The 27,283-nt window shown below is 46.4% G+C and overlaps 1 protein-coding gene across 2 annotated transcripts in view; it reads right to left on the bottom strand.

Moving 5' to 3' along the window:
• LOC115115019 (fatty acid CoA ligase Acsl3-like) overlaps nucleotides 1-26,764 on the bottom strand; it is a 65,471-nt gene extending 38,707 nt beyond the window's left edge. Inside the window, exons 1-7 of one of the 2 annotated variants that reach the window (XM_065024322.1) lie at nucleotides 26,619-26,764; nucleotides 25,675-25,815; nucleotides 15,908-16,576; nucleotides 14,957-15,134; nucleotides 14,576-14,685; nucleotides 9,469-9,607; nucleotides 662-812 (exon numbers count right to left, since the gene is read on the bottom strand). In XM_065024322.1, coding sequence (XP_064880394.1) covers nucleotides 662-812; nucleotides 9,469-9,607; nucleotides 14,576-14,685; nucleotides 14,957-15,134; nucleotides 15,908-16,279 — 950 coding nt within the window. In that variant the 5' untranslated portion in view covers nucleotides 16,280-16,576; nucleotides 25,675-25,815; nucleotides 26,619-26,764. The remainder of the gene's footprint in view (nucleotides 1-661; nucleotides 813-9,468; nucleotides 9,608-14,575; nucleotides 14,686-14,956; nucleotides 15,135-15,907; nucleotides 16,577-25,674; nucleotides 25,816-26,618) is intronic. The other variant, XM_065024323.1, reaches the window with a different exon arrangement.
• Between the last annotated feature and the right edge of the window lie 519 nt (nucleotides 26,765-27,283).

Here is a 27,283-nt window from a genome sequence, read left to right as displayed (position 1 = left end):
TCTCTTCCATCTTCCGCTTCTTCCACTCCCCTCCCTCTCTTCCATCTTCCTCTTCTTCCACTCCCCTCCCTCTCTTCCATCTTCCTCTTCTTCCACTCCCCTCCCTCTCTTCCATCTTCCTCTTCTTCCACTCCCCTCCATCTTCCTCTTCTTCCACTCCCCTCCCTCTCTTCCCCCAATCCTGTTCTCCAGAGAAGGAGAGAGTTTTTTAAAAACACTAAGCAAACACATTCGTCGTCGTAATGATCACCAGTGTGATGGTACAGCATCTACATTTATTTACAGCACAGCATTAAACCCACGCTTCTGCACGTGCTCAGTTGACACCAAGGCCTCAATCAGGAAGTTGTCCTCATAGATCACTTTGAGTGTTTCTTTAATTCAGCTTTGAAACGGAATCTGCTATGTATAACCATCACACTGTACTCCCCCATGGACAGCTGAGATCAGTCAAAGAGCATAGACAGGACATTATGGGACCTTCCTCTAAGACAGCGCCAACTGAAAAAGGGTAAACTTGATCAATCTTCCTGGATAAGGTGCACTTTGGAAGCCAGTGTTTTGCTTATCAGGAAATGTCAGTAGTAGTAGTTTGGTACGGGGGAAGTGAGCCCAGGAGGGTAAAGAGAGTGTATAAGGTTGGCAGGTTAGCAGTACCTACCCCAGGTTGGGTATCCTTTCTGCCATGCCAGTGATGCCAGCAATGATGTTGCTATGGGAGATCATGACGCCCTTGGGTACGCCAGTGGAGCCGCTGGTGTACATGATGACAGCGATGTCAGAGGGCATGGGCTGTTTACGCCCACGAGACACTACACACACACACATAAACAGACAAATACAGGAAAACAAATTAGTTCATGGCATGAAAGCATGTTTTTGTAAATATTCAGCATATGGTAGGAAAAGGGAGTTCATGGGAGATCATAAGATATGTTGCAGGGCAGGACAATAAATGGAGGAGGTTTGTTAAGTCCATGTTAGGATATATAGTCTGTAGGCGAAGGTCCTGGGAACATATGGTGCTGTTAAACGAGATGGGGGTACATAATGATGAATATCTAAAGGAGTGGTAGAATGGAACATTCCTAATGGAATAAAGAGGGAGAGGAACATCAGTCAAGTAAAATATTAAACCCATTAAACATAATGTCACCATTTAGTAAACCTCCTCAGCCTCTTGGCACTCTCAGTAGGAAGATACATAATATCTTAATGCCAAAAAACCCATCTACCTCTGCCTCTTTCCTCTCTCCGCGTCTACCTTCCTCTTTACAATATATCTCTCTCTCTCTCTGCCCCTCTACGGCTCTCTTCATCTTATTTCACTCTTCTCTTTCTTCTCTGACATTTGGCTGTGTGTTAACTGGCTGAGAGCTGTTCAATTGACGTAAAGCCTCTCCTCCCCATCAGCGCATTTCAAATGTTTGGGCTTAAGACACCATGTTAATCTTGTCTAGGCTTGCCAAAAAGCCACTCAGAAGTTATATTATGTCAGGCAATGTGGATTCTGACAATGTGGAAGGAAGTGAGATGATTCTAGATCATATAGGTTTCTTAAACTATGGGTCAGGACCCAAAGTGGGTCCTTGGCTTGTGAGAGGTAGGTTGTGTGTTATAAGAATACATCTACAATCACACACTATTTCTTCGTAATTTGGGTCCCTGGAGGACGATTAATTTATAATTTGGGTCTTGGGATGAAAAAAAAGAAATCCCAGTCAGTAGTCAGTAGATTTCTCTGTTGTCCTCATGTGGAAATATAAGACGTGATTTTGATTGTTTTTTGTAGGGCTGGGGGGCTGCTCAGTGTCGTGTGGAATATAAACATTTCCACGATGTCCACAGCGAGTGCAGAAAAACAAAACACACCCAAACAGAAGACACACAGGACAGAGAGAGAGGAAGAAAGGAGCAAAGGAGTAGGAGAGAGAGAGATAGGAGTGGGAGATAGGAGAGGGAGAGAGGAGTGGGACGTGACTTGGAGTCTACCGCATGCGAGAGGAGGGGCCTTGTTCTGACTTGAACATGGATCCAGAGATACAGGGAGGAGAGGAGGAGGAGAGGGGTGTTGGGGGAATGATGTCATGTGAAGTTTACAGAAGTGTCTATAAACATGACCCTCCTTCCTAATCCCACAGGTCAGCACACACGCACGCACGAACGCACAAGCGCGCGCGCGCGCACACACACACACACACACACACACACACACACACACACACACACACACACACACACACACACACACACACACACACACACACACACACACACACACACACACACACACACACACACACACACACACACACACACACACACACACCTACCCCTCACAGTACCAGCTCTACTTGTTATGGGTCAAGCAGTGCAGCACTAGAGACCAGCTGGAGAAAGGGAGGGATGGAAAGAGAGAGGAAGGAAAGGAGAGAGAAATTGAAGAGAAAGGGAGTGTTTCCTCTGAGTTTAATCTGACACAGATGTGTCCACTTCCTCATTCACATGACCTAATGAGCCGCACCAACGAACCCCCACCCACCCTCCCCCTTAAGACTACAGTATCTCTGAGACCACAGTATCTCTGAGACTACAGTATCTGAGACTACAGTATCTCTGAGACTACAGTATCTGAGACTACAGTATCTCTGAGACCACAGTATCTCTGAGACTACAGTATCTCTGAGACCACAGTATCTCTGAGACCACAGTATCTCTGAGACTACAGTATCTCTGAGACTACAGTATCTGAGACCACAGTGTCTCTGAGACCACAGTATCTCTGAGACTACAGTATCTCTGAGACCACAATATCTCTGAGACCACAGTATCTCTGAGACCACAGTATCTCTGAGACTACAGTATCTGAGACTACAGTATCTCTGAGACTACAGTATCTCTGAGACCACAGTATCTCTGAGACTACAGTATCTCTGAGACCACAGTATATCTGAGACCACAGTATCTCTGAGACTACAGTATCTCTGAGACTACAGTATCTATGAGACTACAGTATCTGAGACCACAGTGTCTCTGAGACCACAGTATCTCTGAGACCACAGGATCTCTGAGACTAAAGTATCTCTGAGACTAAAGTATCTCTGAGACTACAGTATCTCTGAGACTACAGTATCTCTGAGACCATAGTATCTGAGACCACAGTATCTCTGAGACCACAGTATCTCTGAGACCATAGTATCTGAGACCACAGTATCTCTGAGACCACAGTATCTCTGAAACTACAGTATCTCTGAGACTACAGTATCTCTGAGACTACATTATCTCTGAGACCATAGTATCTGAGACCACAGTATCTCTGAGACCACAGTATCTCTGAGACAACAGTATCTCTGAGACCACAATTTCTCTGAGACCACAGTATCTCTGAGACCACAGGATCACAGAGACTACAGTATCTCTGAGACTACAGTATCTCTGAGACCACAGTATCTCTGAGACCATAGTATCTGAGACCACAGTATCTCTGAGACCATAGTATCTGAGACCACAGTATCTCTGAGACCACAGGATCACCGAGACTACAGTATCTCTGAGACTACAGTATCTCTGAGACCACAGTATCTCTGAGACCATAGTATCTGAGACCACAGTATCTCTGAGACCATAGTATCTGAGACCACAGTATCTCTGAGACCACAGTATCTCTGAGACCACAGTATTGCACTTCCAAGATGGCGTAGCAGTCGGACGTGTGTTTTTTCTTGTCCCGTCCTGTATAGTGCTGAATATACTCTCCTGCAACCCGCATCACCCAATGTGGTACGGATCTGCTTTTTCTATACTTTAGAACCGGAACCCTCATCAGAAGCTAGCCAGCTAACTAGCTACTAGCTAGTAGCTAGCCACTGCTAGCGGTCTTCAAAGCTAACTAGGACACCAGCGCGACATCAACCCAAAGCATATCAGACTGCTTTTTCTCTACCACATCTCCGGATTCCTACCGCAAGCTCTGAACCCTTACACCGGATCATCGCAACTAGCTAGCTGCAATCCGAGTGACTACTCCTGGCTAACGTCTCTGTCCCAGAGCAAGCACCAGTTAGCCTTGAGCTAGCCTCGAGCTAAGCCCATCTCCCGACTAGCCGAAGAGGTCCAACAATACCTATTTTGCCAATTGGCCTGGACCCTCTACTGCCGACACGGAGCCCCGCCGATCCATCACGACTGGTCCGCCGACATAATCGTCCGAGGGGGTTTCAACAGGCTTTTCCGCTGCGACATCGCCAAAGATCCATCTGCTGGCCAAGGCCCGCGAGCCTTCTGAATCGCTGTGTCTCCAGCTCACCTAGCGTACTAGAGCACCTGTAGCATACTCCTGGGCTACAATTACCCGGGCCCACGACCGGTCTGTCGATGTCACCGCATGAAGAGGAATAAACAGACTCACCCCATCGCGACGTCCCCCAAAGGTTAACTCTCTAGCCCTCGCTATCTCCCTGCTTGCTAATTCGGCCTGCTAACGGCTAGCTTGTCAAGCTCCGGTCCGCTAACTGCTACCTTGTCTAGCTCGGGCCTACGAACTGTTAGCTTGTTAGCACAGGCCTGCTAACCGTCTGAACCACCGCGTCCCAATCACTCTCTGACCCCATTTACTTTCTATCTCTTTTTGATTTTTGATTTGTTTATACCTTCCGGAAACCTGCCTCACCCAATGTGATACGGAATCGCTATTACTTTTACTCTTATTTTTATTTTTATGACACACTCAAGAACCTCCAGACGCTAACCAGCTAACTAGCTACAAGCTATTTAGTCATTGTTAGTTTTTAAAAACCTGGATAACACTCGCCAGCCCAGCTTCCCTGCCCATCCACCGCTGCCCCTGGACACTGATCTCTTGGCTACATAGCTGACGCACGCTGGACTGTCCATTAATCACGGTACTCCTTTCTGCTTGTTTGTTTTACCTGTCGGCCCCGTTGCCTAGTCAACGCCATTTTACCTGCTGTTTGTTGTGCTAGCGGATTAGCCTCGCCTACTGTTTTTAGCTAGCTTTCCAAATTCAACACCTGTGATTACTGTATGCCTCGCTGTATGTCTCTCTCAGATGTCAATATGCCTTGTATACTGTTGTTCAGGTTAGTTATCATTGTTTTAGTTCACAATGGAGCCCCTAGACCCACTCTGCATACCCCTGTTACCTCCTTTGTCCCACCTCCCACACATGCGGTGACCTCACCCATTACAACCAGCATGTCCAGAGATACAACCTCTCTCATCATCACCCAGTGCCTGGGCCTACCTCCGCTGTACCCGCACCCCACCATACCCCTGTCTGCGCATTATGCCCTGAATATATTCTACCATGCCCAGAAACCTGCTCCTCTTATCCTCTGCCCCCAACGCTCTAGGCGACCAGTTTTGATAGCCTTTAGCCGCACCCTCATACTACTCCTTCTCTGTTCCGCGGGTGATGTGGAGGTAAACCCAGGCCCTGCATGTCCCCAGGTACCCTCATTTGTTGACTTCTGTGATCGAAAAAGCCTTGGTTTTATGCATGTCAACATCAGAAGCCTCCTCCCTAAGTTTGTTTTACTCACTGCTTTAGCACACTCTGCTAACCCTGATGTCCTTGCCGTGTCTGAATCCTGGCTCAGGAAGGCCACCAAAAATTCAGAGATTTCCATACCCAACTATAACATCTTCCATCAAGATAGAACTGCCAAAGGGGGCGGAGTTGCAGTCTACTGCAGAGATAGCCTGCAAAGTAATGTCATACTTTCCAGGTCCATACCCAAACAGTTCGAACTACTAATTTTGAAAATTACTCTCTCCAGAAATAAGTCTCTCACTGTTGCCGCCTGCTACCGACCACCCTCAGCTCCCAGCTGTGCCCTGGACACCATTTGTGAATTGATCGCCCCCCATCTAGCTTCAGAGTTTGTTCTGTTAGGTGACCTAAACTGGGATATGCTTAACACCCCGGCAGTCCTACAATGTAAGCTAGATGCCCTCAATCTCACTCAAATCATCAAGGAACCCACCAGGTACAACCCTAACTCTGTAAACAAGGGCACCCTCATAGACGTCATCCTGACCAACTGGCCCTCCAAATACACCTCCGCTGTCTTCAACCAGGATCTCAGCGATCACTGCCTCATTGCCTGTATCCGCCACGGAGCCGCAGTCAAACGACCACCCCTCATCACTGTCAAACGCTCCCTAAAACACTTCTGTGAGCAGGCCTTTCTAATCGACCTGGCCCGGGTATCCTGGAAGGACATTGACCTCATCCCGTCAGTTGAGGATGCCTGGTCATTCTTTAAAAGTAACTTCCTCACCATTTTAGATAAGCATGCTCCGTTCAAAAAATGCAGAACCAAGAACAGATACAGCCCTTGGTTCACTCCAGACCTGACTGCCCTCGACCAGCACAAAAACATCCTGTGGCGGACTGCAATAGCATCGAATAGCCCCCGTGATATGCAACTGTTCAGGAAGTCAGGAACCAATACACGCAGTCAGTCAGGAAAGCTAAGGCCAGCTTCTTCAGGCAGAAGTTTGCATCCTGTAGCTCCAATTCCAAAAAGTTCTGGGACACTGTGAAGTCCATGGAGAACAAGAGCACCTCCTCCCAGCTGCCCACTGCACTGAGGCTAGGTAACACGGTCTCCACCGATAAATCCATGATTATCGAAAGCTTCAATAAGCACTTCTCAACGGCTGGCCATGCCTTCCGCCTGGCTACTCCAACCTCGGCCAACAGCTCCGCCCCCGCAGCTCCTCGCCCAAGCCTCTCCAGGTTCTCCTTTACCCAAATCCAGATAGCAGATGTTCTGAAAGAGCTGCAAAACCTAGACCCGTACAAATCAGCTGGGCTTGACAATCTGGACCCTCTATTTCTGAAACTATCTGCCGCCATTGTCGCAACCCCTATTACCAGCCTGTTCAACCTCTCTTTCATATCGTCTGAGATCCCCAAGGATTGAAAGCTGCCGCAGTCATCCCCCTCTTCAAAGGGGAGACACCCTGGACCCAAACTGCTATAGACCTATATCCATCCTGCCCTGCCTATCTAAGGTCTTCGAAAGCCAAGTCAACAAACAGGTCACTGACCATCTCGAATCCCACCGTACCTTCTCCGCTGTGCAATCTGGTTTCCGAGCCGGTCACGGGTGCACCTCAGCCACGCTCAAGGTACTAAACGATATCATAACCGCCATCGATAAAAGACAGTACTGTGCAGCCGTCTTCATCGACCTCGCCAAGGCTTTCGACTCTGTCAATCACCATATTCTTATCGGCAGACTCAATAGCCTCGGTTTTTCGGATGACTGCCTTGCCTGGTTCACCAATTACTTTGCAGACAGAGTTCAGTGTGTCAAATCGGAGGGCATGCTGTCCGGTCCTCTGGCAGTCTCTATGGGGGTGCCACAGGGTTCAATTCTCGGGCCGACTCTTTTCTCTGTATATATTAATGATGTTGCTTTTGCTGCGGGCGATTCCCTGATCCACCTCTACGCAGACGACACCATTCTATATACTTTCGGCCCGTCATTGGACACTGTGCTATCTAACCTCCAAACGAGCTTCAATGCCATACAGCACTCCTTCCGTGGCCTCCAACTGCTCTTAAACGCGAGTAAAACCAAATGCATGCTTTTCAACCGATCGCTGCCTGCACCCGCATGCCCGACTAGCATCACCACCCTGGATGGTTCCGACCTTGAATATGTGGACATCTATAAGTACCTAGGTGTCTGGCTAGACTGCAAACTCTCCTTCCAGACTCACATCAAACATCTCCAATCGAAAATCAAATCAAGAGTCGGCTTTCTATTCCGCAACAAAGCCTCCTTCACTCACGCCGCCAAGCTCACCCTAGTAAAACTGACTATCCTACCGATCCTCGACTTCGGCGATGTCATCTACAAAATGGCTTCCAACACTCTACTCAGCAAACTGGATGCAGTCTATCACAGTGCCATCCGTTTTGTCACCAAAGCACCTTATACCACCCACCACTGCGACTTGTATGCTCTAGTCGGCTGGCCCTCGCTACATATTCGTCGCCAGACCCACTGGCTCCAGGTCATCTACAAGTCCATGCTAGGTAAAGCTCCGCCTTATCTCAGTTCACTGGTCACGATGGCAACACCCATCCGTAGCACGCGCTCCAGCAGGTGTATCTCACTGATCATCCCTAAAGCCAACACCTCATTTGGCCGCCTTTCGTTCCAGTACTCTGCTGCCTGTGACTGGAACGAACTGCAAAAATCGCTGAAGTTGGAGACTTTTATCTCCCTCACCAACTTCAAACATCAGCTATCCGAGCAGCTAACCGATCGCTGCAGCTGTACATAGTCTATTGGTAAATAGCCCACCCATTTTCACCTACCTCATTCCCATACTGTTTTTATACTGTTTTTTATTTACTTTTCTGCTCTTTTGCACACCAATATCTCTACCTGTACATAACCATCTGATCATTTATCACTCCAGTGTTAATCTGCAAAATTGTATTATTCGCCTACCTCCTCATGCCTTTTGCACACATTGTATATAGACTGCCCATTTTTTTCTACTGTGTTATTGACTTGTTAATTGTTTACTCAATGTGTAACTCTGTGTTGTCTGTTCACACTGCTATGCTTTATCTTGGCCAGGTCGCAGTTGCAAATGAGAACTTGTTCTCAACTAGCCTACCTGGTTAAATAAAGGTGAAATTTTTTTTTAAAAAATAATATAAAAAAAATAATAATAATATAAAAAAATCTCTGAGACTACAGTATCTCTGAGACTATAGTATCTCTGAGACCATAGTATCTCCGAGACCACAGTATCTCTGAGACCACAGTATCTCTGAGACCATAGTATCTCTGAGACTACAGTATCTCTGAGACTACAGTATCTCTGAGACTACAGTATCTCTGAGACCATAGTATCTGAGACCACAGTATCTCTGAGACCATAGTATCTCTGAGACCATAGTATCTCTGAGACCACAGTATCTCTGAGACTATAGTCTCTCTGAGACTACAGTATCTCTGAGACAACAGTATCTATGAGACTATAGTATCTCTGAGACTACAGTATCTCTGAGACCACAGTATCTCTGAGACCACAGTATCTTTGAGAATGCAGTATCTCTGAGACCACAGTATCTCTGAGTCTACAGTATCTCTGAGACCACAGTATCTCTGAGACGACAGTATCTCTGAGACTACAGTATCTCTGAGACCATAGTATCTCTGAGACCATAGTATCTTTGAGACCACAGTATCTCTGAGACCACAGTATCTCTGAAACTAGCAAAGTGACTTACTACAAACTAGTAAATGAATGCTATAACAATGTTATACATGTTGTGTACATTTCAGTATAATGCCGTTAAAGAAATTATTAGTACACACACACACACACACGTACACACACACACGCGCACACACACACACACACACACACACACACACACACACACACACACACACACACCTGTGTGTTTACCATTCTCAAGCTTGGTCCCCAGCTCCTGAACAGTAGCCATGTTGTGGACACTGATGCCTCGTGGGTAACCAGGCCACTTGGTGGGCGTGTCATCCACCACAATGATGTGCTGCAGCCTGGGCACCTCCAGCAGGATGAACTAAACTCAACCAGGAAACACAAAGAGATCTTTAAGACAGCTATACTGTAACCATCAAATGGATGGTCAGGACAGGGATTAAAGGCACACTGATAAGCGGGGTTGGCTGATTCCTTCTGGTTGCAGACTGGCTCCTGACTACAAAAGGTGGTGTTTCTTTTTATTTGTTTTTGACCCCTTTTTCTCCCCAATTTCGTGGTATCCAATTGTTTTAGTAGCTACTATCTTGTCTCATCGCTACAACTCCCGTACGGGCTCGGGAGAGACGAAGGTTGAAAGTCATGCGTCCTCTGATACACAACCCAACCAAGCCGCGCTGCTTCTTAACACAGCGCGCATCCAACCCGGAGGCAGCCGTATCGGAGGAAACACAGTGCACCTGGCAACCTTGGTTAGCGTGCACTGCACCCGGCCCGCCACAGGAGTCGCTGGTGCGTGATGAGACAAGGACACCCCTACCGGCCAAACCCTCCCTAACCCGGACGACGCTAGGCCAATTGTGCGTCGCCCCATGGACCTCCCGGTCACGACAGAGCTTGGGCGTGAACCCAGAGCCTCTGATGGCACAGCTGGCGCTGCAGTACAGCGCCCTTAACCACTGTGCCACCCGGGAGGCCTATTTTGTCATTTTCAAGTATGTTTTCAAAGGCTTGACCTTTTCGTACATGTAGACACGCAAAATAAACAAATGCACTTTGTACATCGTTCTACTTCAGTATGTCTAGACAACCTAAACATGTGAGTCAACTCTTTCATGTTTTGACAGATACTGTACATATTGCTTTATTGCTTCCCTGTCTCTCTCATCAGGAGGTAGAATGGACTGTATGACTCTGACATTCTAACCCAGTGTGTTGGTCTCTCTATAACCCAGTGTGTTGGTCTCTCTCTAACCCAGTGTGTTGGTCTGTGTCTAACCCAATGTGTTGTTCTGTCTCTAACCCAGTGTGTTGGTCTCTCTCTAACCCAGTGTGTTGGTCTCTCTCTAACCCAGTGTGTTGGTCTGTGTCTAACCCAGTGTGTTGGTCTCTCTATAACCCAGTGTGTTGGTCTCTCTATAACCCAGTGTGTTGGTCTCTCTCTAACCCAGTGTGTTGGTCTCTCTATAACCCAGTGTGTTGGTCTCTCTCTAACCCAGTGTGTTGGTCTCTCTCTAACCCAGTGTGTTGGTCTGTGTCTAACCCAGTGTGTTGGTCTCTCTCTAACCCAGTGTGTTGGTCTCTCTATAACCCAGTGTGTTGGTCTCTCTCTAAGCCAGTGTGTTGGTCTCTCTATAACCCAGTGTGTTGGTCTCTCTCTAACCCAGTGTGTTGGTCTCTCTCTAACCCAGTGTGTTGGTCTCTCTATAACTCAGTGTGTTGGTCTGTCTCTACAACCCAGTGTGTTGGTCTGTCTCTAACCCAGTGTGTTGGTCTCTCTCTAACCCAGTGTGTTGGTCTGTGACTAACCCAGTGTGTTAGTCTCTCTCTAACCCAATGTGTTGGTATCTCTATAACCCAGTGTGTTGGTCTCTCTATAACTCAGTGTGTTGTTCTGTCTCTAACCCAGTGTGTTGGTCTGTGTCTAACCCAGTGTGTTGGTCTCTCTCTAACCCAGTGTGTTGGTATCTCTCTAACCCAGTGTGTTGGTCTCGATATAACCCAGTGTGTTGGTCTGTCTCTAACCCAGTGTGTTGGTTTATCTCTAACCCAGTGTGTTGGTCTGTGTCTAACCCAGTGTGTTGGTCTTTCTCTAACCCAGTGTGTTGGTCTCTCTATAACCCAGTGTGTTGGTCTGTCTCTAACCCAGTGTGTTGGTTTGTCTCTAATCCAGTGTCTTGGTCTCTCTCTAACCCAGTGTGTTGGTCTGTTTCGACCCAGCGTGTTGGTCTCTCTCTAACCCAGTGTGTTGGTCTCGATATAACCCAGTGTGTTGGTCTGTCTCTAACCCAGTGTGTTGGTTTGTCTCTAACCCAGTGTGTTGGTCTGTCTCTCTAACCCAGTGTGTTGGTCTCTCTCTAACCCAGTGTGTTGGTCTGTCTCTAACCCAGTGTGTTGGTTTGTCTCTAACCCAGTGTGTTGGTCTCTCTCTAACCCAGTGTGTTGGTCTCTCTATAACCCAGTGTGTTGGTCTCTCTATAACCCAGTGTGTTGGTCTGTGTCTAACCCAGTGTGTTGGTCTCTCTCTATCCCAGTGTGTTGGTCTCTCTCTAACCCAGTGTGTTGGTCTGTGTCTAACCCAATGTGTTGTTCTGTCTCTAACCCAGTGTGTTGGTCTCTCTCTAACCCAGTGTGTTGGTCTCTCTCTAACCCAGTGTGTTGGTCTGTGTCTAACCCAGTGTGTTGGTCTCTCTATAACCCAGTGTGTTGGTCTCTCTATAACCCAGTGTGTTGGTCTCTCTCTAACCCAGTGTGTTGGTATCTCTATAACCCAGTGTGTTGGTCTCTCTATAACCCAGTGTGTTGGTCTCTCTATAACCCAGTGTGTCGGTCTGTCTCTAACCCATTGTGTCGGTCTGTCTCTAACCCAGTGTGTTGGTCTCTCTCTAACCCAGTGTGTTGGTCTCTATATAACCCAGTGTGTTGGTCTCTCTATAACCCAGCATGTTGGTCTCTCTCTAACCCAGTGTGTTGGTCTCTCTCTAACCCAGTGTGTTGGTCTCTCTCTAACCCAGTGTGTTGGTCTGTCTCTAACCTAGTGTGTTGGTTTGTCTCTAACCCAATGTGTTGGTCTCTCTATAACCCAGTGTGTTGGTCTCTCTATAACTCAGTGTGTTGTTCTGTCTCTAACCCAGTGTGTTGGTCTGTCTCTAACCCAGTGTGTTGGTTTGTCTCTAATCCAGTGTCTTGGTCTCTCTCTAACCCAGTGTGTTGGTCTGTCTCGACCCAGCGTGTTGGTCTCTCTCTAACCCAGTGTGTTGGTCTCGATATAACCCAGTGTGTTGGTCTGTCTCTAACCCAGTGTGTTGGTTTGTCTCTAACCCAGTGTGTTGGTCTCTCTCTAACCCAGTGTGTTGGTCTCTCTCTAACCCAGTGTGTTGGTCTGTCTCTAACCCAGTGTGTTGGTTTGTCTCTAACCCAGTGTGTTGGTATCTCTCTAACCCAGTGTGTTGGTATCTCTATAACCCAGTGTGTTGGTCTCTCTATAACTCAGTGTGTTGGTCTGTCTCTACAACCCAGTGTGTTGGTCTGTCTCTCTAACCCAGTGTGTTGGTCTCTCTCTAACCCAGTGTGTTGGTCTCTCTATAACCCAGTGTGTTGGTCTGTGTCTAACCCAGTGTGTTGGTCTCTCTCTAACCCAGTGTGCTGGTCTGTGTCTAACCCAGTGTGTTGGTCTCTCTATAACCCAGTGTGTTGGTCTCTCTATAACCCAGTGTGTTGGTATCTCTATAACCCAGTGTGTTGGTCTCTCTATAAGCCAGTGTGTTGGTCTGTCTCTAACCCAGTGTGTCGGTCTGTCTCTAACCCAGTGTGTTGGTCTGTCTCTACAACCTAGTGTGTTGGTCTGTCTCTAACCCAGTGTGTTGGTCTCTCTCTAACCCAGTGTGTTGGTCTGTGTCTAACCCAGTGTGTTGGTCTCTCTATAACCCAGTGTGTTGGTCTCTCTATAACCCAGTGTGTTGGTCTCTCTCTAACCCAGTGTGTTGATCTGTCTCCCACCCAGTGTGTCGGTCTGTCTCTAACCCAGTGTGTTGGTCTGTCTCTACAACCCAGTGTGTTGGTCTCTCTATAACCCAGCATGTTGGTCTCTCTCTAACCCAGTGTGTAGGTCTGTCTCTAACCCAGTGTGTCGGTCTCTCTCTAACCCAGTGTGTTGGTCTGTGTCTAACCCAGTGTGTTGGTCTCTCTATAACCCAGTGTGTTGGTCTCTCTATAACCCAGTGTGTTGGTCTCTCTCTAACCCAGTGTGTTGGTCTCTCTCTAACCCAGTGTGTCGGTCTGTCTCTAACCCAGTGTGTTGGTCTGTCTCTAACCCATTGTGTTGGTCTCTCTCTAACCCAGTGTGTTGGTCTGTCTCTAACCCAGTGTGTCGGTCTGTCTCTAACCCAGTGTGTCGGTCTGTCTCTAACCCAGTGTGTCGGTCTGTCTCTAACCCAGTGTGTTGGTCTGTCTCGACCCAGCGTGTTGGTCTCTCTCTAACCCAGTGTGTTGGTCTCTATATAACCCAGTGTGTTGGTCTCTCTATAACCCAGCGTGTTGGTCTCTCTCTAACCCAGTGTGTTGGTCTCTCTCTAACCCAGTGTGTTGGTCTCTCTCTAACCCAGTGTGTTGGTCTGTCTCTAACCCAGTGTGTTGGTTTGTCTCTAACCCAGTGTGTTGGTCTCTCTATAACCCAGTGTGTTGGTCTCTCTATAACTCAGTGTGTTGTTCTGTCTCTAACCCAGTGTGTTGGTCTGTGTCTAACCCAGTGTGTTGGTCTCTCTCTAACCCAGTGTGTTGGTATCTCTCTAACCCATTGTGTTGGTATCTCTATAACCCAGTGTGTTGGTCTCTCTATAACTCAGTGTGTTGGTCTGTCTCTACAACCCAGTGTGTTGGTCTGTCTCTCTAACCCAGTGTGTTGGTCTCTCTCTATCCCAGTGTGTTGGTCTGTGTCTAACCCAGTGTGTTGGTCTCTCTCTAACCCAGCATGTTGGTCTCTCTCTAACCCAGTGTGTTGGTCTGTCTCTAACCCAGTATGTTGGTCTGTCTCTACAACCCAGTGTGTTGGTCTCTCTCTAACCCAGCATGTTGGTCTCTCTCTAACCCAGTGTGTTGGTCTGTCTCTAACCCAGTGTGTCGGTCTCTCTGGCCCCACTCTGCATCACACACTGATAACAGTGGGCATAGTACAGACTCCAGATCCGCAATGTGCATCACATGTGCCTCTCCCCCTCCTGCTCTCTCTCCCACACATAAACTCCTCTTTCACACTCTTCCTGTCCCTTCTTGATTTCATCCTTTACCTCCTAAATATGTACTAATTTCAAATGTGCATGTGTTCTCTCACCTTGAGTCTGGTCTCCAGTAGCTCTCTGCTGGTGATGATGTGACTAACCTCTGTCTCGTTCAGACCGTGAGTAATGGCCGGACCCCCCAGGGTAGAGTACAGAGTGACCACTGCAACACGAACACACACACACATCTATTAAACTCCATGGGACCATAACTGATGCATAAACAGAGAGAGAGAAAAGAGAGAGAAAGAGAGAGAGAGAGAGAGAGAGAGAGAGAGAAAAGAGGGGAGGAATTGAGAGATGTATGGAGAGTACTCACAGGGGGGTTGTACATGAACCAGACCTGGGCTGTGTGTGTGTGTGTGTGTGTGTGTGTGTGTGTGTGTGTGTGTGTGTGTGTGTGTGTGTGTGTGTGTGTGTGTGTGGACACTCACATGGGAAGTTTTGCATGAAGCACGCCTGTGCGGCTATGACCCACTCGGCCCTGGTCTCACAGAAGATGGCAATGTTGGTGTGGGCCCTCTGGCCCAGCGCTGCAAGACCACTGCCAAAGCGTGCTGCTGCCTTGTGGGTCTCAGCATAGGACAGCCAGCGGTACTGCCCCAGGATCACCTACAGGGAGCCACAGAGAGGACACAGAATGTTAGAGAGAGAGAGAGAGAGAGAGACAAAGAGAGACAAAGAGAGACAAAGAGAGAACCCAGAGTTTTAGAAAGGGAAACAGAATGGGAGGGAGAGATGCTGGAGGGCAGAATAGTTCACAGTGGTGAACAGTAATGCCTACAGCTTGAGGTTGTGCACTTTCTGCTCAGTAATATGACAGTAGGATTTATTTTTGCTAATGGACGCTTTTTAACTTTTGGAATTTGAATCACAAAACTCACAAACAGTTGGGAACTACTGCTCTCTATTGGGATAACACTGGTACTGCATACACCCAGTCCTGGCACAGACTAATGCACATGCACATGCACACTGTGCCAGTGAAACAATAACAACATTTAAATACATTTATCCTATGTTTTTCGCTGTACGTCTCATTGTTCAGGAAGTCAAGAGGTGGCAAAACACACTCCATTATTTTATTGCATCAACATGAGTTTCAACAGCACTGTGATTAGACTAGTGGGGTTAGCCTGATGATTGTGGTTTAATTAAACGGGTTGCAAGTCACACACACACACAAACACAGCGAGAGTGCTTTATTTGAGCAAAGTTTAGATTGGCCTGTATGTGGTGTTTGAGGTGATGTGAGACCTTTCTGTTGAGCAAGAGATATGTGTTTTGTATTTAGTGGCTGTTCTGGCTGTTTTCACTGCAAACACAAAACACGCCTGAGTTTCTTGCCCAACAGAAAGTCCTCCAGTCACATTTCCTGTCCTCACCTTCTTGAAGACCTTTCCGTTGTTCTGCCTCTCATCCTCCTCCATGACCACCTCTCTGGTGCCCAGGCAGTCTCTGTCAGGGAACCTTCTGGATGCATCCTCAAACACCTTATCCAGTGTGTCTACCCCGGGGTGCAGGGACGACACCAGCCTCTTGGTGGCGCCCATGGCCCTGTAGGGCCCCGCGGGGCGACCCGTCACAGACTGGGCCTTGAGTCTCTGAGCCCGTTCCTGTTCTGAGCCGAGGCCTGCATCTGATTCTGACACAGAGCTGAAGAGGTAGGAGGGGAGGAAGGCTAGGACAGAGTACAGCCACACCGTCACCTGGAAGAGCAGCAGCAGCACTGGGTTCAGGTCCTCTTTCAGCTTCATCCTGACTGGGTGTGTGTGTGTGTGTGTGTGTGTGTGTGTGTGTGTGTGTGTGTGTGTGTGTGTGTGTGTGTGTGGGGGGGGATAAGTTATTTAACTTTAGAACCCAAGGTAGGGTCCCAGGGTTTATGCTCTGAGCAGGTAGTTTATCACCAGGACAGCTCCTCTAAGTCTGAGGTGTGAATGGTTGGAGAGAGAATGAATCCTGCTGCCACTGACAGGGCAAGGTATTCATTTCCTGGTCCTTCTTCCTCTGCCCTTGTGTGTTTATCTGATGACAATGGCAGCAACACCTTACTCCTAGTCAAGGGACGACAAAAAACAACAACATTCAAACAAAGTATAAGAATATGCTATTTATAATATGTAAATGTTATGTTATACATGTATACTAACACCAGTGCTTGAGCTACAATTAAACTGACACCATCTGAGCTTTTTGACCCAACAGTCACCAGACGCCACACTCCAAGATAATAGGTTTTAATGGATTCTTCTAATGTTTCTGTTGGTGGATCCTCAAGCACCCACCAATGGTAATGCACAGCCTGACGTCTTGGCCTACATAATAAGACACCCAGCCGTGTACTATAGTGCTCCTTACCTACTTACTCACTCTCTGCCCCCCTGCAGCCAGCCAGAATGCTGGAGCACAGAGCTCCCTATCTAACTCCCACAAATAACTGTATAGCACGCTCTTTCTATCAATAACCACCAAGACATAGATACGTACAGACAGACAGACAGCAGATTGACTATGATGGGCTGAGAAAGAGGAGGGAGATAGAGATACACTATATATACAAAAGTATGTGGACACCCCTTGAAATGAGTGTGTTTAGCTATTTCAGCCACACCTGTTGCTGACAGGTGTATAAAAGGGAGCACACAGCCATGCAATCTCCATAGCCAAACACTGGCAGTAGAATGACCTTACTGTAACCTTCAACTTGGCGCCGTCATTGGATACCAATAAGTCCTTTCGTAAAATTTCTGCCCTGCTAGAGCTGCCCCGGTCAACTGTAAGTGCAGTTATTGTGAAGTGGAAATATCTAGGAGGAACAACAGCTCAGCCGTGAAGTGGTAGGTCACACAAGCTCACAGAACGGGGCCGCTGAGTGCTAAAGCTGTAGCGCGTAAAAGTTGTCTGTCCTCGGTTGCAACACTCACTACCAAGTTCCAAACTGTCTCTGGAAGCAACATCAGCACAAGAACTGTTCATCAGGAGCTTTATTAAATGGGTTTCCATGGCCGAACAGCCGCATACAAGCCTAAGATCATCATGCGCAATGCCAAGCGTCGGCTGGAGTGGTGTGAAGCTCGCCGCTATTGGACTCTGGAGCAGAGGAAACGCGTTCTCTGGAGTGATGAATCACACTTCACCATCTGGCAGTCCTTAGGACGAATCTGGGTTTGGCGGATGCCAGGAGAACGCTATCTGCCCAAATGCACAGTGCCAACTGTATAGTTTGGTGAAGGAGGAATAATGGTCTGGGGCTGTTTTTCATGGTTCGGGCTAGGCCCCTTAGTTCCAGTGAAGGGAAATCTTAACGCTACAGCTTACATTGACATTCTAGACAATTCTGTACTTCCAACTTTGTGGCAACAATTTGGGGAAGGCCCTTTCAGCATGACAATGCTCCCGTGCACAAAGCGAGGTCCACACAGAAATGGTTTGTCGAGATTAGTGTGGAAGAACTTGAATGGTCTTTACAGAGACCTGACCGTAACCCCATTGAACACCTTTGGGATGGATTGGAACGCCGACTGCAATCCAGGCCTAATCGCCCAACATCAGTGCCTGGCCTCACTAATGCTCTTGTGGCTGAATGGAAACAAGTCCCTGCAGCAATGTTCCAACATCTAGTGGAAAGCCTTCCCAGAAGAGTGGAGGCTGTTATAGCAGGAAAAGGGGGACCAACTCTATATTAATGCCCATGATTTTGGAAAGAGATGTTCGACAAGCAGGTGTCCACATACTTTTGGTCATGTAGTGTAGATAGAAAGAGAGAGAGGTGAAGTTAGAAGAGAGTGAAAGCGCAGGGGGGAAACGAAACAGAGGAAGCGTGATAAAGAGTGTGAGGGGGAAAGAGATGGAGAGAGAGTGAAGGGAGGGGGTTGGGTTATGGCTGAGAGAAAGGCCTAGGGTACATGCGTCTTTTACCCCCATGTACCCATTACAACTCACGATGCAATGACAGATGACAGTGGGAGAGAAATCATGAGAAAACAAAAAGATAATTACTTGACACATTGGAAAGAATTATCAAAAAAACTGAGTAAGCTAGAATGCTATTTGACCCTTATCAGAGAGCACATGGTGGCAGAAAACCTGACCACTGTGACTGACTCAAAATTAAGGAAAGCTTTGACTATGTACAGACTCAGTGAGCATAGCCTTGCTATTGAGAAAGGCAGCTGTAGGCAGACCTGGCTCCTAAGAGAAGACAGGCTATGTGCACACTGCCCACAAAATGAGGTAGAAACTGAGCTGCACTTCCTAACCTCCTGCCAAATGTATGACCATATTAGAGACACATATTTCCCTCAGATTACACAAACCCACAAAGAATTAGTGTAAATGTAAATGTACAGTGTCTTCGGAAAGTATTCAGACCCCTTGACTCTTTCCACATTCTGTTAAGTTACAGCCTTATTCTAAAATTGATTCAATTGTTTTTCCCCCCTCATGAATCTACACACAATACCCCAAAATGACAAAGCAAAAACAGGTTTTTAGAAAAGGTTGCTAAGTTATTACAATAAAAAAATAAAAAATAACATTTACCTGAGTATTCAGACCCTTTACTCAGTACTTTGTTGAAGCACCTTTGGCAGCAATTACAGCATTGAGTCTTCTTGGGTATGACGCTACAAGCTTGGTACACCTGTGTTTGGGGAGATTCTCCCATTCTTCTCTGCAGATCCTCTCAACCTCTGTCAGGTTGGATGGGGAGAGTCCCTGCACAGCTATTTTCAGGTCTCTCCAGAGATGTTCGATTGGGTTCAAGTCCGGGATCTGGCTGGCCATTCAAGGACATTCAGAGACTTGTTCTGAAGCCACTCCTGCGTTGTCTTGGCTGTGTGCTTAGGGTCGTTGTCCAGTCTGAGGTCCTAGGCACTCTGGAGCAGGTTTTCATCAAGGATCTTTCTGTACTTTGCTCCATTCCATCTTTGCCTCGATCCTGATTAGTGTTCCAGTCCCTGCTGCTGAAAAACATCCCCACAGCATGATGCTGCCACCACCATGCTTCACCGTAGGGATGGGACCAGGTTTCCTCCAGACGTGACGCTTGGCATTCAGCCCAAAGAGTACAATCTTGGTTTCATCAGACCAGAGAATCTTGTTTCTCATGGTCTGAGAGTCCTTTAGGTGCCTTTTGGCAAACTGCAAGTGGGCTGTCATGTGCCTTTTAGTGAGGAGTGGCTTCCATCTGGCCAATAACATAAAGGACTGATTGGTGGAGTGCTGCAGAGATGGTTGTCCTTCTGGAAGGTTCTCCCATCTCCACAGAGGAACTGTAGAGCTCTGTCAGAGTGACCATCGGGTTCTTGGTCACATCCCTGATCAAGGCCCTTATCCCCCAATTGCTCAGTTTGGCCGACAGCCAGCTTTAAGAAGAGTCTTGGTGGTTCCAAACTTCTTCCATTTCAGAGTGATGGAGGCCAATGTATTATTGGGGACCTTCAATGCTGCAGAAATGTTTTGATACCCTTCCCCAGATCTGTGCCTCGACACAATCCTGTCTCGGAACTCTACGGACAATTCTTCCGACCTCATGGCTTGGTTTTTGCTCTGACATGCACTGTCAATTGTGGGACCTTATATAGACAGGTGAGTAGACATGCCGTTTCAAATCATGTCCAAGCAATTGAATTTACCACAGGTGGACTCCAATCAAGTTGTAGAAACATCTCAAGGATGATCAATGGAAACAGGATGCACTTGACCTCAATTTCGAGTCTCATAGTAAAGGGTCTGAATACTTATTTAAACAGTATTTCAGTTTTTTATTTTTTAATAAATTTGCAAACATTTTGTCGTTATGTGGTATTGTGTGTAGATTGCTGAACAAATATATATTTAATCAATTTTAGAATAAGTCAGTAACGTAACAAACTGTGGAAAAAAAGTCAAGGGGTCTGAAAACTTTCCGAAGGTGCTGTATGTTTCCCATGATAATAAAACCCCTTGAATTGAGTTGAGTTGAGAGAGAGAGAGATAGAGAGACAGAGTGATTGAGAGAGAGAGAGAGAGAGAGAGATTGAGAGAGAGAGAGAGAGAGAGAGAGAGAGAGAGAGTGATTGAGAGAGAGACAGAGAGAGAGACAGAGAGAGAGTCTGAGAAAGAGAGAGATGGAGATACAGCGAGACAGACAGAGAAAGACAGACAGAGAAAGAGAGACAGAGGAAGAGAGACAGACAGTGAAAGAGAGACAGAGGAAGAGAGACAGACAGTGAAAGAGACAGACACAGAGAGAGTGGGAGGGCAAGGAGAGGGGGATGAGGAAGAAAGAAATAAGGGGGCTGAATGAGTCACGTTAACTCAGAATGGATTTCAACACAAATCCTCAACTGGGTGAAAGGTGCTCTACTACTTTATACCAGATTGAAAACAAATGTGTGTGAAACTTTCACTGAAAGGGATTCTGTGTGTGTGATTTATTTACATTTACATTACATTTAAGTCATTTAGCAGACGCTCTTATCCAGAGCGACTTACAAATTGGTGCGTTCACCTTAAGACATCCAGTGGAACAGCCACTTTACAATAGTGCATCTAAATCTTTTAAGGGGGGTGAGAAGGATTACTTTATCCTATCCTAGGTATTCCTGAAAGAGGTGGGGTTTCAGGTGTCTCCGGAAGGTGGTGATTGACTCAAATGATATTTGAGGATTATGTGTGTGAAATAGGTTATGTTATGTGTGTGTGTGTTAACAGGGATGATGATAGCTACCTCCAACTCCTGAGGATACTAGTGTTGGGTAACTGTCCATGGTACTGGAAGCCATGCTCCTCCTCCCTCTCCATGGCCATCTCTGATGGTTACCCCAGAGAGGCTAAAGACATTGAGCTACAAATGGTAGCGATGATATGCTATCTTGCATGGTTGGGCGCTAATGCTGTGCCATGTCTGTCCCTGCAGCCCATTTTCTAGCTAATTTCCCTAGCCACTGATCCATAGCATTGTCCTGCTGCTCAAACTGATTTTGTAAGTCTCTGTCTTTCTGACATGAGTTTCAACTAAGAAATAATAACAAGCAACAAAACACACAAACACGCATGCGCGCGCTCACACACTCACACACACACACACACACACACACACACACACACACACACACACACACACACACACACACACACACACACACACACACAGACACACACACACACACACACACACACACCTACTGAATTAGCCTTAGACCTCAGCAGGCTATTTTAGCAGCAGTCATTCATTATTCATGTGAGAGAGCAGCTCAACTTCAACTCCTCTCCAGCAGCACGACATCCTTCCCCCTCCTTCCATCACACACACACTATCCCCTCTCCAAAATGCTCCCTAAAGACTCATGAATAAATCAGAGTGAGACAACAACTCCCATAATTATCATCCTCCCTCTGTGCTGGCCTGGTGTACAATTACCCAGCACATCTAGCAGTGCCATAGCACACTCACAGTCACTATAATGAACTGATACACTGTTGAGGTTACTGACCGCCCGCTGGCTCTCTGTTTCCTTTTCCTTCTCCATGGACACATGGAAACACACACAATCTGGGTTTGTTGAAGTAGTGATTGGTTTTCTTTGAGTTTATTGGAGTAGTCTTTGGGTTCCTTGGAATAGTCTTGGGGTTTGTTGGAGTTTGTTGGAGTAATCTGGGCTGCCGCTGGAACCCAAGGTCGAAAGCACAGTGGCTGAAGTGAAGAATTGTTAGGCTAAAGTGAACAAATGATCTCAATAGGTCGGCTAAGCCGATGACTCTGCGTATTGGGAGGGAAGAAAAAACTATACACGACTGATAAAACTCCAACTGTTTGCACCGTGGCGTTGGAACTCATAACTGTGACCACACGTACGTTATTGCTGTAATATTTGACTAGCTAGCAATCAAATGGATGACTAAACTTATGTCATGTGTGACTGTTCCAGTGGTTGGATACACTGACTGACCAATGCTTTTTCTATCTGAGACTGGGAAATGACTTATAACATCACATAGGAGAAGGGGCTAACCGCAGTGGGATGGGCTGTCTGGTATTAAAACACAAGTGAGACTGGCTACAGGTGATAGGTGAGAGTACAAAGGTAGTGTTGTATGAGGAGGAGAGGAGGCTGTGTCAACACCGTGACTTGTGTGAGCCAAGGCAGGTGCCAGAGTACTAAGACTCAGAACAAAGCAGAAGTCCATAAGCAGAACTGGTGAAGGAGGCCATGAGGAGACCTGGTGAAGGAGGCCATGTGGAGATCTGGACGAAGGAGGCCATGAGGAAACCTGGAGAAGGAGGCCATGAGAAGATCTGGTGAAGGAGGCCATGAGGAGACCTGGTGAAGGAGGCCTTGAGGAGACCTGGTAAAAGAGGCCATGAGGTGACCTGGTGAATGAGGCCATGAGGAGACCTGGTGAAGGAAGCCATGAGGAGACCTGGTGAAGGAGGCCTTGAGGAGACCAGGTGAAAGAGGCCATGAGGAGATCTGGTGAAAGAGGCCATGAGGAGACCTGGTGAAGAAGGCCATAAGGTGACCTGGCGAAGGAGGCCATGAGGAGACCTGCTGAAGGCCATGAGGAGACCTGGTGAAGAAGGCATTGAGGAGTCCTGGTGAAGGAGGCCATGAGGAGATCTGGGGTTCATCTCTCTTTCTTTTTAAAGGACAGTGACTCTCCTGTATGTTTTATGCTTTATTGACAGACAGATAAGAAAGTAGCCTAGGTGAGGAGGAAACATAGTCGGAAAGGTGTGACACATTTCCTCTCTGCACTACTAACAGCTCACTGACGTATTGACATATTCTGACTGCATTGGGATTCCCTGCTTGAGAAACCTGACTAACAAGTTAAACCTCTCTCTCTCCCTTCCTCTCTCTCCCTCCACCAGATGGGCGAGGCTGCAGGTTACGAGCCCTGTTTTGGAATTTAGGAGCAGGCAGAATTTTAGCCTGTGATGCCTGCTCGTGATAGGAGCAGGCATCACAGGCTAAAATGACATTTTTGCATGTACTTATCAATTTTGCAATTTTTGGACATTTTGGTCCATTAATATTAGTATTTTCCAAAAAGTAAATGTCAAAAGCTTGATGAAATGTATATATTCGGTAGTTTATCATACTACCGTCATCAAAATATTATGAATTGTAACCCCTTTTAAATGGACATACATCATTTCAAAGCTCACAACATTGAATCACACTTGAATCACATTGAATTACACTTAATTTAAACACTTAATTTCATAGAGAATGTTTTCCAAATAGGTGTTTCTCATTTGGTAGTCTAAATTCAGTGTCCTTGTTGCTGTCACGGATACCCCCCACAATCTGTTCACCAGTTCCGGAGGTCTACGTCAACGGATTTCTAGGCTTCACTGAACGGGATTCATTATCATCAACCCCGGACTGTCTTGCCTGATTACACACACATGGTTCCCATTTCCCCTGATTAGTATGTTATATATGCGCCCTCTGTTCCCTCTGTCTTTGTCGGTTATTGTTCCCATATCTGTTGGAGGTGTGAGTACCTATGCGTTGGTACAGCTGTTATGCTGCGTACTTTATATATTGTGTATTACGGGAATCGTCCCGTGTCGTTCAATGAGGATTACCCTCGCTCTTTTGTTTGTGTACAGCTCAGTGTTTTTGTATACGCGTTTGTTTTGGGTGTATTAAAAACCAATATTGTGTATTCCTGCGCCTGTCTCCAAAATCCTTTATACCAGCGTGACACTCGCCAACTCATTTTCCTCAGCTTCAAAAGCATCTACATTCACCACATCTTGTGTGGTTATCCTTAGACATATTCTCCAGACGTATACACAGGGAATTGTTCATAGGTTGTCAAATTGTATTCTAGATTCTTGAAAAATGTGCCAAAAATTCATTTTACGTACTTTTCTTTAGTGTTCTACAGATAGAAAGATTTAAAACAATATTTATTCACAATCGGTTATAATGTGTAAGTCCTGTCCAGGAGTGTCTTAACAAAATGAAACCAAAATATTTAGGTTGAATTCTTCCTGTGTCCAGAAAATGTAATTTGTGTTATATATGATATGTAAATATTTTATAATTTGCATATTTTCATACAATATTTCTGGGGGGGAAAGTATACAAAAAATATATTTGTGTCCACATTTAACTGGTAAAAGTTGATTGTGATATGATTAAGGGGGTTAAATACCCTATTAGGGTGTGGTGCCTGACCTTATGTCCATTATAAAGCTTCAACCAATAGAACAAACAAAAGAACATCAATAATGAATAAGGAAGGGAAACAATTGCTCAATAATTGAGCTTTGTACAACAGGGCAGGAGGTTTGGAAATGGCACACCAGCATAACACAGTGGATTAATTAAGTCATTAATTGAGTAATATTTTGCCATTACTCCTCCCGTAGTTGGTGGACAGGCCGCAGTAAGAAGGAATCACTGCTTCCTTAACTGATTGTGAATGGGCCTTTTGTGTGACCACGCCACCCTCTCGTCTTGTCCGCGCAGGCAGGCCACCTGGAGAAAGCTCAACGTTGCCATTGTATTGTGCCAACAGTCCAGCTCACGATACAGTGCCACAGCTAGGACAGCCACTGGAAGGGTCAGACGTGTGTGTGTGTGTGTGTGTGTGTGTGTGTGTGTGTGTGTGTGTGTGTGTGTGTGTGTGTGTGTGTGTGTGTGTGTGTGTGTGTGTGTGTGTGTGTGTGTGTGTGTGTGTGTGTGTGTGAGCCTGTGTGTGTGAGCCTGTGTGTGTGAGCCTGTGTATGAGCCCGTGTGTGCACAGACTTCTCCAAATAATGGCGTAATCATACTTGAAAAGCTTTGAGTAAGCATGTTTTCACTGAATGTGATAACAACACACAATGGAATGGATTATGTGGCTCAGACTACAGCTTTTCTTCTTAGGGTTTGAGTGGTAGCAGAAGCAAGCAACTAGACAGTAAACATACCAGACAACCACTAAAACAACTAGCCTAATCTGAAACTAAAGGTTCTCTATGATATCTTCCTTTCTCTGCCATCTCCCACACTGCTGAGTTTAGGATACATGAGCCTGGACACAGGGATAGCAGACCATGACATTTAGCCTATGTATGCCATGCTGCCAAGTGATGGACCTCAAACATTTGATTCAACCAAAATATATAACCATACCCTCCGGTGAATGATATAGGCCTATGACCTACCCTCTGAAACCTATTACATAAGAAGAATGCTCCACCGAAGAACACTCCACAGATGAACACTCCACAGAAGAACACTCCACAGATGAACACTCCACAGATGAACACTCCACAGAAGAATGCTAATGCCACAGAAGAAAGCTCCTGCAGACAGAAACATGGCATAAGAGAGGAGGGCGTACAACTGTGTGTCTGTGCACATATCCCATCGGACCATCCCTGGCAGACAATAGATGCTCTGTGTATAAGTACAGGCTCTCTCCAATAGACCACCCTGATTTGATTGCAGTTGCCATGAACCAAGTAAATGACAACAGCAGTACAAACAAGTCTAACAGTGGACAAGATATTCACAACTAGAGTGAGTTACGAGACAGGACAGTCTTCTGGTAACATTATGCATAACATTTGTCAACGATAAAGTTCAGACTTTGTCAAACAAAATGTTGATTATGGTGTCCACACAAAGGCAATTGTGAAGACAGGCAACAACGACAAAAAAGGCCCATTACGAAAAATAAGTTATTATGTTATATTCTGTTAGATAATAAACAAAGGTACATTAACAAGTCATTATTTATGTAATTATTCATTAAAATCAATGTGAAACTTATTATTGACCATCTGAACAGTCAGTGGGCGCACTGCTGAGAAATCGTATCTGCAAGCCACAGGGATGACAGCGATCATTTAAAAAGGGAGTAAAACTGATTGAGCAGAGCAGAAAGAGTTTGTCAAAAAGCCATTACCACCTATCTGGAATAGATATTATGTATCCTACAGATAATTAGATAATAGGTGACCGGGACAATCAGTCTTCCATCCTCTGCTCTGCACCGTATGGCGAGCAGCGACTGGCTGGATGCACAGCATCATGCACATCTGGACATCGCCGGCTGCCGCTGAGTGGGCATCACCGAGAAAGAATACTTTATCGAGACACTTACCTTGGATAAAACACCTGGTGTATCAGCGACGAAAGGGAATGCGTTCTTTTATTTCATGAATTGGGTATTCAATTACACGAATTGCAATTGAATTCCCTCATCGTCTGTCTGCTTATATTGGTCGCCGCTCGCAGCTCGGAAGTGACAGGCGCGTCGTCATGGTATTATTGCACAGGAGGCATTCTCTGGCTTTTGATTGGACTCGTTGAGGTGGCGCGTGCTGGGGCCGGTCTGTGATGGAAATGAAAGGTTACTCCCGGTCAGAGCTCACTGAGTGGAATTTGATGAAGAAGGCGGAGAAACTTTTCAGACAGTAGGCTACTGTCATAATAAAACGTAGGGTATACACTGTATTACACATAGCCTACATGTAGGTGTGTCATTGCTCGGGTCTTTGTACCGCAGAGAATATAGACCACATAGCCTACCAAAGAGTGAAGTTATACAGATATGCATGATGCTGCTTTGGGGACACCTGTCGGATTAGGTCAACAATCAAATCCAATCAAACGAGTCAATAGGGGCGTCACCTGAGTTTCAGAACATTAGGGCACTCGGCCACTGAGGTATCGGGCTCAGGCCATTGTTGTCTCAAGTCAGATGGCATCACTCCTAGAAGACGCTCGTCCAAATCCGATCTGTCTTGAAGGAAGTGGAACTCGTCT

The sequence above is a fragment of the Oncorhynchus nerka genome, linkage group LG11 (genome assembly GCF_034236695.1).
Source record: "Oncorhynchus nerka isolate Pitt River linkage group LG11, Oner_Uvic_2.0, whole genome shotgun sequence".
Lineage (NCBI taxonomy): Eukaryota > Metazoa > Chordata > Actinopteri > Salmoniformes > Salmonidae > Oncorhynchus > Oncorhynchus nerka.
Note: the sequence above shows the minus strand (reverse complement) of the source record. Positions and strands in the feature narration are given on the sequence as shown.